General features: G+C 45.8%; 2 protein-coding genes across 6 annotated transcripts in view; one reads left to right on the top strand and one right to left on the bottom strand.

Annotated features, from left to right (window-relative positions):
- Window positions 1-21,566, bottom strand: part of RNF180 (ring finger protein 180) — a 334,052-nt gene that overhangs the window by 136,263 nt on the left and 176,223 nt on the right. The window lies entirely within an intron of this gene.
- HTR1A (5-hydroxytryptamine receptor 1A) overlaps window positions 11,098-21,566 on the top strand; it is a 45,652-nt gene continuing 35,183 nt past the window's right edge. For all 4 annotated transcript variants that reach the window (XM_080972904.1, XM_080972903.1, XM_080972905.1 and 1 more), the window contains exon 1: window positions 11,098-14,960. In XM_080972904.1, coding sequence (XP_080829030.1) covers window positions 13,152-14,483 — 1,332 coding nt within the window. In that variant the 5' untranslated portion in view covers window positions 11,098-13,151 and the 3' untranslated portion in view covers window positions 14,484-14,960. The remainder of the gene's footprint in view (window positions 14,961-21,566) is intronic.

Here is a 21,566-nt window from a genome sequence, read left to right as displayed (position 1 = left end):
ACGTATCATATTGACATGCACATTAAAACAGAGTTGGGAGTTTGAACCCTGCATCTATCAGTGATGGCCAGGACATTAATACAGCTACCCTTCTGGAAATTGTTACAAACAAGCAGCTTGCAAAAAAAGCCCAAGTGACTTGAGTTTGTGATCGAAAGATTAGCACAAGGCTCATTGGGTCTGACAGGCAGCGAAGGGTGTATTTTAAATTCTAATCACCTTTAATGCTGTGTCTCTATTCAAGTTGCACAGAGAAGAAAATGAATAACTATAGTTAAAATGAAGCTATCATAACATCAGCTTTCTGGAACAAGAGTTTCAGAACTTGTTCAAGAACTTTGCTCAGTGGTGGGGTACTGCCCCCCCCCCCAAGGACTGAAAAAGAGTCCCACCAACTGTAATGTTTCAGAGGCTTCATGCTGATAGTTGGACGAGTCCATAGACATTGGAGGATGGGGCTGAAGACACCCTACACTTTTTCTCTCTCTTAAGAGAATCATCACCCCACATTATTTCAATCCAAAGAGGAAAGAAGCTGATGGCAATGGTGATCTTAACTTCGAATCAGACCATTTCACACTCTTTCTAACAAACAGGGAGTAAGAGTCCTCCCAAATCCTTCCCCGCCCCCCGTCCATTCACACACACACACACACACACACACACACACACACACACAGACATTCCTCCACCCACATATATTCATCCATCCATCCATCCATCCATCCATCCATCCATCCATGTGGGGGACTAGACTGAATAGCCATTGTTCTTACTTGTTTAAACTAGAGGATGAAGATGTCCATGTGTTTCCCTATTGCCACCGCTGCTATGCAAGGGTTGCCTGTTCTTATGTTCTGTCTATAAGGCTAACTTTCTATCTACAGTGGTACCTTGGGTTACAGATGCTTCATGTTACAGATGCTTCAGGTTACAGTCTCCGCTAACCCAGAAATAGTACCTCGGGTTAAGAACTTTGCTTCAGGATGAGAACAGAAATCGCGTGGTGGCAGCGGGAGGCTCCATTAGCTAAAGCGGTGCTTCAGGTTAAGAACAGTTTCAGGTTAAGAACGGACCTCCGGAACAAATTAAGTTCTTAACCCAAGGTATCGCTATACTGGATTACACAGGCTCTCAGTGGAAGACTCATGGCCATGTGAGTCACCCTGTGCCAACAACTTTGGGGCCTTTGGGTTTTTATTTGGAAAGATTCTTGTGTGTCACATTGAATAATGTCACCTCTTTCTCTTTGTAAGCAATGCCATTAAAATGTTGGAACAGGCATCTTTATTGATTGCAAGGGAAAGAAGCCTAGATAAATTCATCTTTCATCTTCAGCACTGCAGCCTTGACAGAGGAACCAAACCAAACCAAACAAATAATTGGTCACTTAAATAATGAACTTCAAGTACATTTTTTTAACCCCTCCCCAAAATAAAGACACACACTTACTTCATTGGTTTGGTTAATGCCAGGATGAAAGAACCAACCCAGGAGTTTCAGGTAAGCCACCCTGAATTATCTGAAGGAATATTAGCATATATGTGCCGTATGTCATGAATATCCAAATGATCCATTAGGATTCATGTAGAAAGAATGTCAAAAAAATTATTATTCTTATACAATAAAACCTTAAATCTTTATTAATCAATCTTTCTATTTCTGTCTACCTCCACCTCCCAAGTTGGTTCAACCATGTGAACAGGAGAGGAATGTTAGCTGAGAGGAAGATCATTGCATTTGGGAAACCCAGACAATTTTACCTGGGAAGGAGGCCCCTGAATACCCTTTCTTCATAGGAACTACCTTGGAGAATGGTGCAGTAGGGCAGTACAGCTGGCTGTTAACCAGAAGGTTGGTCGTTCAAGCCCACCCAGGGATGGCTGTGGACAGGATTCCTGCATTGCAGGGGGCTGGACTATATGACCCTCATGGTCCCGGCCAACTCTACAATTCCATGATTCTGTGATCATCACCATCTAATCTAAACAGTTTACAAGTATAAAAACCCATCACACAAACATTAAAATATGAGCATTCATAATTAATATACACAGTAAAACAACCCCATTAAAATAAAGGTAAAATTAAAGTAAAATAAGGCAATCCTATCAAACACTGCAGTTATAACAGGAAGCTCAAGCTGAAACATTATGGAATGCCTGTGTAAGCAGGTGGATCTTTAAAAGCCAGCAGAATACCATTTGGCAGGAAATGCATTCCATAGCACCAGCCCACCTCCATGTCATCACAAGTCAGTCACCATTAGGCCATGGCAATGATCCCTTCAATGGGCAATGGCTTCCTTACTGGGCTCCATCTGAAGATTTTTGCACACTAGCATGGAAATTTGTGGTCCAACAAGATTTTGGTCCTAAGCTGTTCTGATACAAATGACAACCCATTTTGTTGGCAGGGAAAAACTGATAAGCTTTTTAATTCAATATAATATCATATGAAAATTAAGAAATACAATGAAATGCTTAAATATATTTATTTATCTCTTGGATGTGCTCTTTGGTACAGTTGTCTGCCTTCTTTGATTTTCTGAACTGATTGCTTTTAATGGTTTTTATGTTTCGAGATGTGTATTGGCTTGCATTTTTAATATTTGTAGGCCTGTTTGGATGAAAAGCAAGCTCTCAAGCATCACCGTAAAAGTGAGCACAAACTCAGAAGCCCCTCTCCACCGAGAAAGTTCCATTTACAAACGGAAAACTTTATTTATTGGCACTTCCATGTAGCTGTCATGCTTACAGTTGTTGCAGCAAGAGCTCTCTGACTCATCCTGTAGAACGGGGGGGGGGGGGGGGGGAGGCAGTAGCAGGGGGTTAGTGGTCCAAATAGAGTCATAATGAAGCATATTCTCTTTCTGCATGCTGTGACACTTCAGCATCATTCTAGCTAATAAGCAATGCAATAAGCCAAGGACCTTGTGTTTCTTAGCTGATTCTATTTCTAGTGCAAAGAAGAAAGGCAAAACAGACAGCATTTGCTCTTTGTGGAATAGCATGACTGAGTGAGGATGCTTTTCCAAAACTCTCCATGTTACCTCTGAAATTGGTGTGTACATGTGTTTGATTGCCAAATATTCATGTTTTAAAAGAAATTGATCAGGGAAATTTGAGCTCAGATTATTTATTTATTGCATTTATGTCTCATCTTTCCTTCAAGGATCACAAGGCAGCCTACATAGTTCTGTCCATTCCCCCTTTATCCTCACAAAAACCCTGTGAGGTAGGTTAGACTGAGTGTGAGTGACTGGCTCAAGGTCATCCAGTAAGCCTCAAGGCTGAACAGAGGGATTTGAACCCTGGTCTTCCAAGTCCTAGTCTTACACTCTAACCACTACACCACACTGCCTCTGAGAATTAACTTCACTAATGGATAATGAAACTCAATGGTTGTTGTTTCATATTATTATTTCATTTCGTTTCATATTACTGGGTAAAGAAAGCAATGGTTTAAGACAGAAGGATGGGAAGGAACAAGGACCAAGACATGGCTCCCATCAGATATAAAAATAGTATTGTACAATATTTAAAAACTGGATCCACAGCTGCACACAAAATTCATGGACTTGTTTCTTTTTCAGGCCAGATAATTCTTTTCCGAGAAATTTCAGCTCAGTCCTATTGAAAATGTATTGAGGAAAGAAAAGAACAATATTGCAATCTAACCTTCTTCCACCCTGACCTGCTTTGCCCCGAGCTGCTGTATATGTATAGATTCAGCAGAAGTGTCCCACCCAGCTCTCCTGGCTGAGGTAGCCTCCCACCAGCTGCCACCAGAGTGGTGCTAGTGTCCCTCAGCCAGTGAGGCAGTACCCCTTTTGCCCACAGAACCAGTGGGTGGGAATACCATTGTCGGTGAGATGCCTGCAGGGTGGAGCTAAGCTGGCCAGGTTCCATTGGATTCCCAGTCTGTTTCACTACCATCATGCAATAGCATGGGACCCAAATCAGGTCTGATCGCTGTACCAGCTCTAGGCTTTATGGAGCAGCAGGTCCAGTACAACAGCTATAGTCCTCCTGCTTCCCTGGCTGCCATGAGCAGCATGGCTGTAGATGAGGCAGTGGACCTGCTACTCCATAGAGCCTCATTGGTGGCAAGTGCTTGGATTGTGCCCCTCTTAACTGCTAATTAGGGTTGCAATGCAATTTGAGCCATGTCTACTCAGATGTAAGTCCCAATGAATTCAATGGGGCTTCCTTCCAGTTAAGGGGGTATAGGATTGCAACATTTGTAGCTTTTCAGTTTATTTATTATATGTATGTATATCCTGCACTTGTGAGTTGTTTCTAGACCTCTCTCCCCAGAATACTAATAAGGACTATAGCTCTTTAGTTTAAAAAATACTGGGGCAGATGTTGGTTCCAGACCATTAGCTCCAATGATACTACAGAACTTGAAAAGCTTACTCAGCAGCTAGGTAACTCCCCAGCTTTATTAATTTAATCTAAATATTATTTATATTTATTAATTATCTTATTTTAACTGCTTGCACTCCACATTCTCCACTGAGATGGATCCAATGCAGCTGATAAAGGATAAAACCAGATAAAAATGTCAAATCATATTGCTAATTACTGATAAAATACAGTCTCCAAACACCAAATACAAAAGAAGTAAAGAATAATAATGACCCTATTTCCAACAGGAAATTCCACACAGCTGCAAGAGAAAAACAATTAATAACACAGAAAATAGCAACACTGTCAAAGCCACTGTGCAGAAATGGCTACAAAGTGCTATCTCAAAGCCTTCTGGAATACTCAGGTTTTATAACCTGATGCTGAAAGGAACGTTTAGTAACTCAGTCCTGTATCTGCTCAATAGTATGTCCCACTGAGTTCAATGGGATTTATTCCCAGTTTGCTTTTACTTTGGAGACGCTAGTTAGTATGTGAAGGGGTTAAGGACCGCAGAGTTCTAAATTGCTACACTAGGCTCAGTGAGGTCACCTCCCGCTTCTCCTGAGAAGAAGGGAGTAAGGCTTGTTTCCTGTTCCTGTTCCTGTTCCTGTTCCTGTTCCTGTTCCTGTTCCTGTTCCTGTTCCTGTTCCTGTTCCTGCTCCTCTCCCTCCCTCCCTCCCTCCCTCCCTCCCTCTCTCCCTCCCCACTGCAAGTGATGGAGGCAGACATGCCTCAACATACCTCTCTGCCTCAGATATGTGTCTGAGGCTGCCTTTGCTATACATTTCTATCCAAGAACATTTACCTGCATTCCTTATTGTTACATAGGATAATGCATGACTGTGACCTCGGATTAAGAAAAGCATTTTAAAACTTACTTCAGAGTGTTTCATTGCATGAGGGTAGTAAGGAGGCCTCAAGCAGCTGGAAGGCACAGAGCTGTGGCTAGGTGATCTTAATCCCTGGTAGAACCATCCAGACTGCGTCCCCTAGCCACGAACAAATTAGCTCTTCTTTCTGCCTCTCCTCCAACCCCCTCCCTCCACCAAAACCATTTCTTATGAGGCAATAATCAATATTTATATTTATGGACATATTTTTAGCCGATTTTGTGCCCCCAAATCACCTGCGCCCCTAGTGGGGGCCCACCTCACCACCCCCTAGCTATGGCCCTGGGAAGGCATTAAAATAAGGTTTAATAACCCATTCCTATGCTTCTTTAATCTGCCTACTGGGTAGAGTTTTTAAAACTCTGCTACTGGGGCTCTTTATGTGCTAGCCCCACGGTTTTAAAACTGGCACCAGTTATTTTCTCCTTTGTTAGTTAACCCAAGCACACGAGTCTGTAGAGAATTAAATATAATTGATATACCCTCTTACTAATACCCATCAAATAAAGCTCAGAATTATTGTATGAGTAGGAGAATATCTGATGCTGGAAGCATGGTAGTGGTGAAGAAATGGGATACTTGATTCTTTTCTTTCTAGCTATTTCCCTTCACTAAAATGCCACATATATTTCAGTTTTGATAAAGAATGTTACATGGGGAGCCAATTTTGGGCAGAACAATCGCCAATGGGGAAATGACTATGCCCCTATTGAGTCTACCACTGACTCTTCCACTTCTGATTTCAGTCTCCCAAGGCTGCTTTTCAGTTAAAGAGAAGAAAGGGAAAAATGCAGAGGTACCATTATATACATGTGCATGAAGGCAGAAGTTGGTGACCACAAATACAGGGTTTACCTCCTTTATTATTTTCTCTCTCTAACCGTGTGAAGGTTATTGGAAGCCAGGAAATTAAAACCTATATTGTCTCCAAAAGGAAACAATAAACAAATTTCAAGCCAGATCTTAGGCATGTCTACTCAGAAGTCCAATTGTGTTGCAGCCTAAGTCACAACTATGAATCAAATAATTGTGGAGTTGGAACGGATGCTGAGGATCTAGTCCAGTTGCCTGTGAACTAAATCATACATGACTGATGGCCATCCAACCTCTGCTTAAAAACCTCCAAGGAAGTATGAGAACTTAACAAGAGATGGTCACATAAGAAAGTGATGTATGGGAAATGTATGTTCCATGGCAGTCTTCCCCAACCTGGTGCCCCCTAGGTGTTTTGGATTGCTACTCCCACCATTCCTGTCCTTTGTGGCCATGCTGGATGAGCCAGGAGTTCAATAACACCTGGTGGGCACCAGTCCAGTGACAGCAGCTCTATGCTTTTGAAAACAGCCCAATTAAATGTATCTTGCCTGATAGTGGAATAAAACAATGCTCGATTTGTATTCCGATGGTACAGCAACTCAATAAAATGACACAGTAATATCACAAACCATTCCTTTACAGTTGTGCCTGTTGTATTTCCTTGCTATGTGTACTTCTGCCCCTGAGACTCACTGATCTCAATGAGACTTACTCTCGAGTAACACAGCAATCCTAGCATGCCTACTCAGAAATAAGTCCTATTGCATCATAGAATCATAGAGGTGGAAGGTACTACCTTCCTCCCAGGTAAGTGGGTATAGGGTTGGTGGGAAGGTGTTATGGAGTTGGGGTCAGAAATGATCTGGAGCCATCAGTTAATAGTAAGAGGTAAGTTTTTGAAACATCACGTTCTTGAGATTATGGTGAAGAACTATTGAGGGGCAACACAATCACAGAGTTGAGATCAAGTGTGAGTAAGTGTAAACTGCTGCACTTTCTCCCCAAAAAAGAACAAGAACACTTAAGGGGAAAATAAATCCCAACTGCTATGGAAATCTAGAATAGCTGCAGTTGCCTACAAAAGAGGTCATGGGGCAGAGTAGAAAGCTCAGTAGAAATATTAGCACAGTCTGCTGCAGCAGTAAAATAATTGATTATCAAAAAGTACTAAGAAAGGGACTGCAAATAGAACACTGAGACTCATAGGGCTTGTTTGGACACAGTTTAGGGTCCTAATCTCTCTCCAGTGTTGCTACTTCTTCTCTGGTGTGACCTTGAGGGCTTTGGAATCCTCTATTTTTTTAAATTAATCAGAGCATGTTATGTTGTTAGAACCCAAATATTTGTTAATATAAACCTTGGTTTGAAAAATTGGCTTGTTTCAGCAAACCATAGTTAAGATTAAACACTGTTTCGGGTTCAGGCACAACACAAAACTGCGCTTAATCTAAAATGGAAGTGGAAGCTTTGAACTGCTTCCTCGTGGTTGCATTGGAGGAGGAGGAGGAGGAGGAGGAGAGGAGAAGTTGCAGCTTGTCCTATGGTTCAGCATTACATGTGAAACCCTCCCCTCCCCTTATGTAGTCCTGAGCAGAAACTTCTATGAAGGTGCCAAAAGAAGGGGGGATTGGGGGAACTCACCTTTCCTCTAGTAGTGGCTTCTTTCTTTCTTTCTTTCTTTCTTTCTTTCTTTCTTTCTTTCTTTCTTTCTTTCTTTCTTTCTTTCTTTCTTTCTCATTCCCACCATCTGTGTGTTCCTCTTCTGGCAGCCACCATTCCTTTCCAGATCTCACACTCCACACCCTTATATTGTCATTCAATGGCCATCCTAGGAGGACAGCGTGGTATACCAAGTCTTTTTGCTAACAATAGGAGCCCCAGTGTCCATTCCTACCTTTGACTGGGGCTGACAGTCCGAGTTTTAGTCCAAAGCATCTGAAGGGCACCAGCTTAGGTTTGACTGGTCTACACTGGTCTACTCTGACTGGCAGTGGTATTCCAAGGTCTTGCACATAATTCTCTCTGTTCCCTGCCTCCTCAGATCCTTTTTAACTGTGATGAAGCGCCAGAAAGAAAACCAAGGGCTGTAGCTGTATCAATAATGTGCTCTTACCATTGAGCTACAGCTCCTTTTATGTAAGCTCATGTAGATGTAGGATTATGAAATCCACAATGTAGTGTTCTGTTTAGGAAAGAAGATATGTATGAATGCATGAAGGGCCTCATCATAAACTTAATAATAGTCTCCCCCGCCAAGTATTATTGGGGACCCAGCAGTAGCTGATATTCAAATTCACAGTTGGAAATGCAAACACAATTTCTCTTTGCAGGTTTCACGTATGACTGCTTTACCCATAATGCCTCTAATTGAGAGAAGGTGGGACTAATGTTATTAGACACCTCAAGGTGCACCTCTGTAACTAAATGTTGCAATAGGAGTGCTCCTGTTCAGAGTTCCAGCCAATTAATGCCCCATTCCAGGACATTCCATTCCTTTCTCCCTGATTTTCCATTCCACTCTCAAAAGGATATTCTCCCTTCTATGTCGCTCTGTGTTCTGTGGCCACTGACCATGCTGAGTCCTCACTAGACTATTTTGGGTCTCTCCTTGCCCCCCCCCAATTTTGTGGCATTTCTGCAAACCTTGGGGTTCCCTCGAGCCTACTCATGTGCACGATAGTGCCATTTTGGCTACATAATTATTAGCACTCGGATAATGAGTTTGCTGTTAGTAGTATATATGATAGCTGAAAAAGGAGCTTGTGTGGTGTGTGTGTGTGTGTGTGTGTGTGTTGTGGACTTGATTGCTAGTTATTAAGGACCAAGGACAGAGGTAGTTATCTTCATTATACCCTTTTTGAAGGGTATCTGGCTGTCATGGTTGGAAAATGAATTATAGATTAGATAAACCTTTGGTCTGATCCAACAAGGCAATTTATAAATTATGTTCTTAAGAGCAACATTTTTAAAAGAAAAAACATTGTTCTAAGCAACATTCAACTCTAAAAATGTCTGAGGGCAAACTGGGGTGCAAAATCCCCTTTCTTTATTAAAAGAACCTTGTAAAGAGATGCAGAAAATCCCACCAACCTAGTGATATTATTTTCCTCAGGATTTTCAGTTCTTTCTTCCAGTGAAACTGACACTCTTGTCAACAAAATAAAATTGTCAGCTAATTGTCACCAGCCCCAAACCCTCTGAACTTTTTGGAGATGTTTACCAGCTAGAAATGCATTGATTTACGGTGTGCCAATCTGATGCTCATTTCAGATTGTTCCCAGAGATACTGTTTTCATTTCAAGCTCTCTTTTAGTTGTTGTTGTTTTGGGGGTTTTTTTTGCCTCTTTCTATCAAGTGAAGCTATAGCATCCTTTATCTTTTGGAGATCAGCAATTTCAATACTTGGTTGCATTGTAATTTCCTGCAATGCAACTTTCCTTTGAGCAGAGAGAGCAGGACAGAATGGATCCCTGCTTTTGTGTGTGTGAGACATGACAGAATCCAGAAAACAGATTCAGAAACAACCAGACAAACCTCTCCACTTTCAGTGACCAGTATCTAGGTGATGGATAAGATATTCCTAAATGACTCTGTGCTACAGTGCTTCCAAATGATTTGAGTGGACAACATGTAAACAAATCCATCTTAAGATACTTCAAGGACATGACGCTATAGAAACCTGCCTTGGTCTATTCCCCTTACCTTGGCTCTTTTATTGATCATTGTGTGACCCAACTAATTCAGTTCAAAGGTTCTAGGACAAAACGATTCATTTACTCCATTGGAAGTTGGAAGAGCTTAGAAAAACAGCTGCACAGTCATCCACGTACAGCCAGATTGACAATGACTTTCTGGTGCGATTGCACACCCAGAAACGAAACAAACTCTTTAGCGGCTATACAAGTCACCATTCCTTACGGGAAATTTCAGCGGACATACAATTCTTTGGGTTGGGGTCCCTTTTCATTTAAGTTCACTGAAAATCATTGTCGGCTGCAATTAAAAAGTACCTGGTGACCGTATGCCTTCCCATATGCTTATATTATAAAGTGTTGGTGCAAGCTAAGAGTCAGCTCCAGAACCTTTCCAGGGAGTTTAGTGGTAAATAATTTGCTGCGTCTGCAGAAATTTCCAGGTTCATTTCCCAGCATTTCCAGATAGAGCTGGGAGGGGAGGGGGGACACCCGTGCCTGAAACCATAGATAGTCTCTGCCAGTCAGTGTAGACAATACTGAGATAGTTGGGAAGACTCCGTAAAAGGTAGCTTCCTGTGTTCTTGTTTTCAGTGCCAAAGCACCCCCCCTCAACCCTGAAGTGCTAGCTAAGAAAGGGGGACCTCTGCAGAGCACTTTTTCCTAGCTGCTTAATAACAGCCACCTTTAAAGATCACCTGCAATTAGGAGTGGGGTCTTTCAAAGCAGATAGCGCGGCTTATATCCAGCCTTTGTGCGCCATCATTTTGGAACTGAAGTGCTGCCTTTTATGGATTCCCCCACTCCAAACAATCCAAACCCCATTCGAGCCTTTGTGGTTAGGCGAAATAAAAGGGCTAATTGTAACCTCCAGGCAAATGCGCCCACACACCGACACTCCGCTGCTCTGAAACACCAGGGCGGTCCGATTTACCTGTCTGTGAAATGGTAGCAACAAAAGTTCAAGAAAAAAGGAGAGGAGGGAGAGAATAAAAGACGGAGCGTTCGAGTACATTTCGCTTCAAGGCGCCCAAGCAATGCCTCCCCCCGCACCTCCCCCCGCCCCCGCTGACCCGAGGTGGGCAAAGGCGACGTGGAGTTTCAGGGACTTTTCGGGCAGATGCATTCAAACGACCCGAAGCCTTTTTCAGCGGGGAAGCAGCTGCCCACGGGCGCGCCGAAACGTGGCCGTCCTCTGCCTACAGAGCTATCTGGGGAGGCTTTCCGAGTCTCCCAGCGCAGGTACGCGAGCTGAACAGGCGAAGCCCGACGTGGCGCGCCTGCAGGTGGCGACAAATGCCCTTGAAGCTCAGCGCTGTCCAGGGTGCTGAAATCCTGGCGCTCGCCAGCCGGCGCCGAAACGGACTTCGTCGCCTCTGCTGCCGCGAGGAAGGCGGGGAGCGGAGCAGGGATGCCCATTCGCCACCGCCTTCCTTGCTAAGCGCCCGATTCCAGCTAGGGAACGAGGCGGTTGGGGGGGGGGAAGGGAAGGGGGATCCCTTCCCTACGGTTCTCGCCAGTCACCCTCCGCTGGTTCAGCGGAGCTGCTTCCCCGGGCAAAGCGCTCCAGTTGAAACGAAGCGAAATGAGAGACGCGGAGCTCTGTTCAGCGGTTCTCGCTGCTTTCCCTCGTCAAGCCCCCGCCAGTTCCTCCGGGTCGCCTCCGGCCAAAACGAAGCTCATTCTCCACTGCATCCTGCCTCTTTGGCACTCCTGGCTGGGTAGACGTGAGGGCGCACCTACAGGGACTGGGTTTTCAAGAGGAGGGGGCTGACGCGCGGCGAACCAGTCCCAGCAACACCACTATAACTTTTGCTCTTTTTAACGATTCTCGCCTGCTGTTGGAGGGTTGCGATGGGGGGCGGGGAGCAGGAGGCGGTTTGCGTTGCGTGTAGGGGGTTCCCCTTCCTTTAGAGAACCTATCTGGTCTAGTTTCTGACATGTGTATGGATCATGTGTGAATGTGTGTTGGGGTGGGGAGGAGAGAATGTGTCCTATCGGTGCTCCCCCCCTCCACTCCTTACTCCCCTATGGCTGCTAAGGCACCCAATGAATGCTGCCCCAGATTCCATTGACGAAAAGGACCATCAGCACAGGGTCCCATGTCATCGGGCGAGAAGCACCCACTAACGCACACGAGGTGTCTATGTGGGGGCGTTGTGTGTGTGTGTATGGAGGGGGGGGAGCGGAGAGGTGAAAGGGAGGGGCCGAGGGGAGGAGGAGGGAGGAAATAAACCCGAGAGGAGGAGAATTGGGGGGAGGGGGGCAACAAAATGCTGAAGGCGAGAGATCTCAGCAGTCCTTGGCAATGGAGAAGTGAAAAGAAGAAGAAGGGAAAGGAGGAGAGGAGAGGAGCCGGGGGCAGGACCAAAGGCTGAAAGAGGAGCAAAGAAGCCGACGGGGTGACAAGGAGAAGACGAAGGGGAGGGCTGGCAGCAGGCAGCGAGGACTACAAAAAGTCTGTGTGTGAGTGTGTGGACGGGGGAAGAGCGGCTGCAGAAAGAGAGCAGCAGCAGCAGCAGCGAGAGCTAGAGAAGCGGAGCAGAAGCGAGGGAGAAGGCGGGAGAGGGCAGACAAGGGAGGAAGAAGAGAAGAAGTGGGGCAGAGAGAAAAGGGATATAAATTTATAAATAAATGGGAGCCAGGCAGAAGGAAATAAATAAATAAAGGAGACAAAGAAGTCGAGGAGGGAGCCCAAGAGGCAGCGGCAGGAAGAGGAGCAGAGAGAGAGAGAGAGAGAGAGAAGAGAGAGAGAGAGGACGGCGAGAGCGACGGGAGGCTGCGAGAAGCCAAGCTTAGCGAGTGAGTGACGGGGGGATGTGGCAGGGAGGATAAGAAGCGGCGGGCAAGAGCCAGAGAGAAGCAGAGAGACTTTGAGAAGGAAGGGCGAGGAAGAGGAAGCAGGAGAGCCAGCCCAGCAGCAAGTGGGGGCCGCCGGAGGGTTGAGCAGCGGCGGTGGCAGCGGCGGGAGGGGGCAGTGGCAGCAGCAGCAGCAGCAGCAGCAGCAAGGAAGCTCGAGAGGAGGTGCTGGGCACTGCTCCCGGGAATGCCTAGCCGAGGAGGAACAGGAGGAGGAGGAGGAGGAACAGGAGATGCAGCCGGTGTGCTGGGACTGGCGCTAGCCCGAGGCGCTGCCTGGCTTTAGCCCGCCGAGGGGCGCGTGAGTCCCGCCAGCCGCCGCCGCCGCCTCTCTCCGCCCGTCCCGTCGGGGGGCCATGGTGGTGCTGACCCTCTGGAAGCGCTGCTGCCCACCGCCGCCGCCGCCGCCGCCGCCGGAGTGAAGGCGCTGCCTCCTCGGCCCCCCTCGCCCCCGCTCCTCCCTCCGGCCCCCTTCCGCCATGGAGATGCCCAACAGCACGACGGCGGCCAACGGCAGCCAGCCGACTAGCCCGGCGCCCGCGGCCACCCTGGGTTACCAGCTGGGCACGTCGGTGGTGCTGGGCGCGCTGATCTTGTTCGCCGTGGTGGGCAACGCGTGTGTCATCGCCGCCATTGCCCTGGAGCGCACCTTGCAGACTGTGGCGAACTACCTGATCGGCTCCCTGGCCGTCACGGACCTGATGGTGTCGGTGCTCGTGCTGCCCATGGCCGCCCTGTACCAGGTGCTGGGCAAGTGGACGCTGGGCCAGGTGACCTGCGACATTTTCAACTCCCTCGACGTGCTGTGCTGCACCTCGTCCATTCTGCACCTGTGCGCCATCGCCCTGGACCGCTACTGGGCCATCACGGACCCCATCGACTACGTCAACAAGCGGACGCCCCGTCGGGCCGCCGTCCTCATTAGCCTGACGTGGCTGATCGGCTTCCTCATCTCCATCCCGCCCATGCTGGGCTGGCGGACCCCAGAGGACAGGGCCGACCCCAACGCCTGCACCATCAGCAAGGACCCCGGCTACACCATCTATTCCACCTTCGGCGCCTTCTACATCCCGCTGCTGCTCATGCTGGTCCTCTACGGGCGCATCTTCAAGGCGGCGCGCTTCAGGATCCGCAAGACCGTCAAGAAAGCAGACAAGAAGCAGCAGCAGCAGCACGAGGACTCGGAGAAGGTGGCCGACACCTGCCTGTCGGCCTCGCCGTCCAGCGGGGAGCCCAAGCGGAGCAACGGGGGTCCCCAGCAGCAGGCCAAAAGCTGGAAAAGCGCCGTCGAGCCCAAAGGGCCTGAGGGCCCGTGCGTCAATGGGGCCCTCCGGCTGGGAGAGGACGGCCCGGTGGCTGCCTTGGAAATCCTCGAGGTCAACCCGTCCAACTCCACCAAGAGCCACCTGCCCCTGCCCAACCACCATCACCATCATCACCACCATCACCACCACCACCACCACCCTCCCCAAGGCAGCTCGGGGGCGGCCACGCCGTCGACGGAGCGCAAGAACGAGCCCAAGAACGCAGAGGCCAAGCGCAAGATGGCCCTGGCCCGGGAGAGGAAGACGGTCAAGACTCTGGGCATCATCATGGGCACCTTCATCCTGTGCTGGCTGCCCTTCTTCATCGTGGCGCTGGTCTTGCCCTTGTGCGGCTCGGGCTGCTACATGCCGGACTGGCTGGGCGCCGTCATCAACTGGCTAGGCTACTCCAACTCGCTCCTCAACCCGGTCATCTATGCCTACTTCAACAAAGATTTCCAAAGTGCTTTTAAGAAGATCATCAAGTGCAAGTTTTGCACGCAGTGACTGGAGCGCAGGGAGGGACAGCACACACAGAGAGAGACACGCTTTTGGGGGGTGAAGTGGGGGGCTGGGAGAGGGGTAGGGTAGGCACTGGGTGTGTGGGTCTTATCCTCCACCTCACCTCTTCATGAACTCCCCCCCCCCCAGGCATCTCCTTCTACCATGGATGCTTTGCAGACATCTGATGCCCTGTAATGCCGTCGGGGCTGGGCCATCTCACCTCTTCCGCGCCATTTTCATTGGGCACTGATGGCTCTTTTATTTTCGGGAGAGGAGGAGAGGAGGGCGGGGAGCGTCGCCTGGACCCCCCCCCCCTTTCCCCATTTGGGACGCTCGAATGGAGGCTGCCCTGTGCCTTGGGTCCCAATACAGACCGGGGCCCAAAGCCAACTGCTCTCGCCCAGCAGTGTTGCTCATCCGGCGCCCTCGGGGGTCCCTTTTCTGAACTCCTGCTTCAACACCGCGAGGCGGCTCAGGAAGGTAGGAGCGTCCCAGGGAAGCCTGACAGTCTCGTTTGTTGTTGCTCCCGGCCTCGACTCCTTCTCAGAGTTTCCTCCTTACTCCAAACTGTGCATAGAAACAATCCGATCTAGGGGAGCTGATCTAGGATTTTGAGGGTGTGTGTTTGCGTGTGGGGGTGGTAGGATGGGCTGCAGACCTGGAGACTAACCAACCGACCAACAAACAAACAAACAAACAAACAGGGTATCTGCCCGAATTGAAACCACACAATAAAACCATCCTATGCATAACAACGTAAATCTCGTCTGGTTTCTCTCCTTCGCTCGCTCCCCACACGCCCCCCCCCAAAAAATCGGATTTATTTATTTTTATTATTTTAAAGAAGAAGCTAAAAAACTTCTTTGCTTCTTTTAAGGCCGAGTAAGTACGAACTCTGAAAGGGAGCGAAGCAACCAAGCCAACTGGAGCGGCTTCCAGGTGGTCGCTGGCTTGGGCAAAGTGCATTTCGGTGGGGTGGGAAAGGAGGGAGGGAGCCAAGCGGATCCGCAATCCTGTAAGTGACTTGCTAACTGATCGGTCTGTGCCATGTATTGTAGAGAGCGCTCTCCTGCTTATGTGTTGTCAGCCATTTCTGTGTCCAGGACTCCCGCGAAAGGGCAAGCCGATCCCACGCTACGCATGTTTACTCGGAAGTAAGTCCCACCGAGCTCAATGCTCCCAAGGAAGCCCGCGGTCCTTGGCACACTTGGGTGGGAGGGGAGCGGAGAGAAGAGCCATTGGTTGAGGCGAGATTTACTTCAAAGTAAAAACGTTCATCGGATCGGGCCGCCGTTAAGGCTTGAAGCCTGAAATGGTGGAAAACACACCTCTTACGAAAGGTTTAGCAGACGAGGAGATAGCTTTAATCGGTGTTTAAAGCGCTAGAGGCAAGCTTCCGGGCCACACTGAACTTCCTGCAGCAGACAAACCGATGCGGTAGGGTTAACTTGATACAGTATTTACATGGCTTTCGGTTGAGTCCAGCTAGATTTTACTCAGAACAGATCCGCTGAAATGAATGTTTGGGGTGCCCGTTATTTTCGGTGGGTTTACTCTGAGAAGAACTAGCATGGGATTCAACCCTTTATCAGGACAAATAAGTAGTGAAATGCTTAATGCAAGCAGCGTTCATTAGATCAAAATCCTTGATAAGGATGCAAATGAGAAAAAGTTGTTCCAGGGACAAAACAGCTTCTGGTGGATAGTGCCCAGAGGTGTCCTTTGGAAGCAGAACAAAGACAGTTCTGCATCACTGGAGTCTCCCACAATGCTTGGAAAAGTCAAAATAAAGAAGGCAGTCCTAGCAATTATAAATGATTAGCAAATGCTTACAACATTTGGTCCAGATAAATATATGGTCTCAGTTGAGTATTGCTCTTTCTTGTTTGGGATCAACACGTGAGACTTGGAACTCTTAATATTGCATCAATAGATGAACGTGATGCCCTTAACTTACCCTGCTGGCTTCAAGCCTCTAGACACTTACTCCCAAGTAGACATATTGTCAGCAGAGTAGGTGAATGAGTGAGCTGTATGCCCAGAGAGTGAGCAAAGAAGTTAAAACATTGCTCAAGAGATAGCAAAAGTCCATAAATCAAATGAAATGTGTAATATAATGCTATTACATATTATTTAAATGTCCCATCAGAGAAACGTGGCCACAGACTGAGTTTATTTGCATGCATGTCTGCATATAAAAAAGCCCTCATGTCTAATAAACTTTGCTGAAAGTTACAATGCAGCTACTGACTGTAGTTCACAAGCCCAAGGATGTGGCTTGTGGATTGCAGACTGTAGAAAACTGTCACTCTGCTTTTTTATTTTATTTGAAAAGAGCATTTTAATGTACCACTAAAGATTAGTAGGTGTAAAGGGCATATGTTAGCAGAGGCAGCAAGAGGTCTCCTAACTCCTCCCACAATGACTTTGACTCATATTGAATCCTTCATTTTAATCATCTCAGTTCTCTTGTTGAAGATTAATGAAGAGAGGCAAGTTTTACTCCCGAAGTTCTGTGCATTCCATCATTGATATGAATGGAACTTGTGCCAGAGCATGGGAAGTGCTCTCAAATCCTTCAGAGGAGTTTGCACAAAGGTATGTCTGGCGTCTTGTGCATCACACAGCTGTAAAAATAGCCATGCAGCTGTAAATAAATAAAACGACAGCTTAAACTCATGAGCAACCATGTTAGAGTGCCCAGTGCTTCAGTCCCTTGAGCACATGACTGAAAAATGCATTGCGTTGCTTCCAGGGAGTGAGATTTTCTGACAAGTCATGGACTGTAGAACATAATGGACATCAGCTGCAACAAGCCTGAGCACATATACAAAGAAGTAATGGCCATTTCTGTGTAAAACTTGCTTCCATGGGAAAGCTTTTGGAATTCTTCTTATGAAGACATAATAAACCTAGGGAAAAAAGTCTTGTCAGAATTCATTAGCAGTGCAGATTTTTAAAGGTTGAATTCATAAGGAGACTAGATTTGTGTTGGTTCAGTTACTGGGCTTCACTAAGAAAAACACACATGGATAACTACACAGCAGATATTTCCCTGAAGGGTAACTCCAGAAGACTAAGTTATAATAGAAACAAAATGTGAGTCATTCATTGTGAAGGACCCAGATATATTCTCTGAAAGCTATGCTTCTGTTACAGGGATCCAATATCCAATTTCCACTGCTTTCCAACTGAACTATTGTTATTGGTAGGATCCCAATAGTGCATCCATTGATATTTTTATTATTGTGTAGAATGTGGCAGCGTCAATGTTGCAGGCACATATTGGAGGGAGTCTGTGACATTATCAGTCACAAGTGGCACAACTCTTCCACATGGCTGCTTCAATTTCATGTACGTATAAGAAGTCCAATTTAGCAAATTATGATTATAATTAATCTTCCAGTTAGAGATGGGAAATATGCAGCCCTCTAGATATTGTTGGACTTTAACACCCATCAGCTTCAGCCAGTGTGGACAATGGTCAGGGATAAGGAGAGTTGGAGTCTGAAAGCCTCTGGAGGGCTGCAGGTTCCCCATCCTTCGTTTATATGTGGAGCATGGCAATATTTGTGTAGCTCTTAAAAAAATAAATCACTCCCAGAATTTCTCAGGACTAAAGCCTACATCCGTATTTTTTAATATATAAAAAAGCAGCAATATTGTTGTTCCCCTAGAGCAAGATTATTATTTGCAGCAAAGCTACTTCAATCTTGACCCAATATCAAGCTATTACTTTTGAGTTAGTCCTTGCTGAACAATTTAACACAGGCTAAAATCCATATCTAGAATACAGTTTGACTGCTAATTATTTAAGTCTAAAATCCTAAAGACACTTACTAGGGAGTAAGTCTCACTGAACACAGTGGGACTTCCTTCCAAGTCAACATGCAGAAGAATGCACTTTTCCTTATGGGACTAAAAGTAACACCAAAGGCATATGAATGGGACATAATTTCAAGTGAAGTCTATCCATGTTTTAAGCATATTTACACAGAACTGAGTTCACTGAAATCTTATGGGGGCATGCTACTATGAAAGTGGATTGTTACTGCCTAAGAATCATATTTGCATGTAAGGTTTTAATAGCTATGGGTTGATGTACACATTACATCTTTATTGTATAGAGACAATTCCCAGGTAGTTAACAAAAGTGTTCTCCATCATTTCAAGGGTGCTTTTGCAGCCAGTGTGCTGATTGGGCAGTTGATACACTTTACAGCAAAGGGATATTTAGGTTGTAGTGGATCTTGCACAATTTTGAAATTCTTTTTCTTCTTCTTTGGCGATCACTCGTAGCCGAGTAAGATCGTCTTCCATAAACACAGTTTTAACAATGAGTCCGTAAGTGACTGTGGAGGCCAAATCTGGATCCGCACGTCCTTCCACAGTGGGGACATTGGTTTCTGGGCAGGAGTTGATCATGGTGTGAATGAGCTAATGTTATATTTATACTAAATGCCCATATAATTGGAGCTGGAAGCAAAGTTGTGATTCAGGACCACTTATTCTTTTTATTCATTCATTTATATAATAATAATAATAATAATAATAATAATAATAATAATTGTGCACCCCACCCCTGAAACGATTCCATTGTAACTATCCAACCTCCCGAAATTTCAACATCTCTTGCGATGGTTTGACCCCTTTCCATTTTAACAGTACAAATTCTACAATTACCTTCCATATCTCCTCAAAATCATTTCTCCTGCAAATGGGACCGCTTATTTTTGAACATGGCAGCTGAAGTCACTTTGAAGGCTCAGTGACAGTACCAGTTCAAGATATTTCTGCAAGGGCCAATACTTGAAAAAGAAGCCAATTCTCTCCTTCATCTATAACCTGCCTTCTCCGTGGTGCCACCTGAAGCAGGTTACTTCACCCTGTTGCATAGCAGGGGCCAGACTTGCTATGTGAATACCTTGACATTGCTCCAGAGCAACTGGCATGTAGGGTTTAGTCTTTTACATAAGTTACTTTGAAAAGATTTATACCCCACCATCTCCCAGGACTCACGGTGCCTCACAACAGCTTTACATATATGCATGTCCTGCCTCCATGGGACTCAAAGCTGTAGGACCTTAAACAAACAAATATGGTAACTAAAGGAAGCCAAAACAATGAAAAGCCCCCTTTTATGGCAGGGTTGGGGAAACCATTGCCAGCCCAAGGGCTGCACTGTCTTCTGGGCAACACTTTGGGCACCACATGCTGGTGTTGGATGGGGCCAAAGGCAAAGGTTGGCAGGGCAACGTAGGTGAATTTTACATATATACAGTAGGCTGGTTTCTATGCACAGCAAGACAGACGCATTATCCAAATTCAAGGATACATTTATGTGAGACAGAAACACTAAGATGATGGGTGTGACCTGGGGAGAAGGATGGTGGTGAGAGTCTTGAGAGCCAGATGGAGATGCCTGGAGGACCACATTTCCCTCCCCACCATCCCAAGGTTCCCGATTCCTGTTTTAGAAAAATCCACACACGAAAAGGGGTTAGTGTAAACCAGTTAGCAAGGAGCAAGTCCCATTCAATTTCCTGGAAACTTATAAATAAACAGAAGTTGAGTCAAATTGCATAAGATTTCATTCCAACCCTTTCCTGCTATTTTTAGCCCCCCCCAAATTTCCACAGCCCCTCCTATTACGCATAGTTTACCTGACTGGCTTGTCCCTTTCAGTGTAATCCTGACCTAAACGAAATCCATTGACATCAGCAGTGTCAATAGCATGGATAGAATTAACCCAAGTCCCATGAAAACCCATTTTGAAAATGAATTTTGTTTTCTTGGCTTCAAGCCCAAGCACTCTGGCTTGGAAAGATGTTCTATAGAAATCCACCGGACCTGTTTCCAAATATATGTGTTTACAATCCAGGTACAGATCTCTCAGGTGCTGTTAAAATGTCAACCTTGTTATCTCGAGCCTGAAAACAATTTGTATGAAAAGAGAGATGTATGTGTTTGGGGTCAGTTTTCCAGCACTTAAAAGTTACCACAAAGAAGACAGAGAACACTGAGGGATGTGTATGGTGAGATATTTTAACATGCTTTAGTATAAACAAATGTTAGGTGTTAGGACTCACTTCCTGACTGCAAGATCAGTTGGGCAATAATACAAGTTATTGAGAGTCTTCTACTCTGGAATGATACTTAATCTGGATGGGTTAAGGAAGGCATGTGTTGTCTTAAGGGAGATGGGTTTAGAGTAGATGATCCTTGAGGTCCTTTCCAGAATCAGAACTCGTAGGGAGGTGACAGAATGCCCATTTTGCACAGCACCCCCTATCTTCATACAGGGTATGGATTGTGATCTAGTCTAACGTTCCCAACTCCTGGTTTGACAGGGATGCTAATTTTGCACTATGAAATAGTCTGAAACCTTTGTGAAGTTCATCTATGATCTCATGCCAAAGACAGAGAAAGAGGTGATTGTCCTGCTTAGTTTGATACAGTTTGTGCTACCTAGAGATAAAGGGAATGTTTATTCTGTGATTCATGTGAATGTATATGTCCACTCATGAACTGATGCTACTACATACTGTGTTCGATGACGTTGATAATTTTAATATGTTCTATAAATAGTCTAATTTTCTGATTAAAATGGACTGCATTTTCTCAATTAAAGTGATCTTTGATCTCACTTTCCCCTCTTTCTTTGATCGACACGTTCTTGAATTTCTGCTCTTTGAAAATGAAGTTGAGGTCTCCACAACATTGCAAAAGGCGAACACACAAGAATTAACAAGTGTTGTTGATATAGCCATATTAAAGCAACAGACACAACTTGTACACAGGGATGCAGGAAATTTGTTAGCCATACATATATAAACAACATTTCAGGGGACTTTACAAATTAATTCATTAGCTCTGTGTTACTAGTGAGTGATATTTGTTGAAACAAAAAGTTCCCTATGCATGAGTAGTGATGATGATGATTTGAAAAATATGCATCATTATCTGTGTAGGTGTGGAACTGTTTGCATCTGCAAATTTGTTGGTTCCTACTTTCCCTTCCTTCCTGTAACTCAGTGACAGACAGCATGGTTTGCATGCAGTGGGTCCCAGGTTTAATCACTGGCA

The sequence above is a fragment of the Podarcis pityusensis genome, assembly GCF_964106645.2.
Source record: "Podarcis pityusensis genome assembly, chromosome: 11".
NCBI lineage: Eukaryota > Metazoa > Chordata > Lepidosauria > Squamata > Lacertidae > Podarcis > Podarcis pityusensis.
The sequence above is the reverse complement of the archived record's forward strand: the minus strand, read 5'-3'. Positions and strand labels throughout refer to the sequence as shown.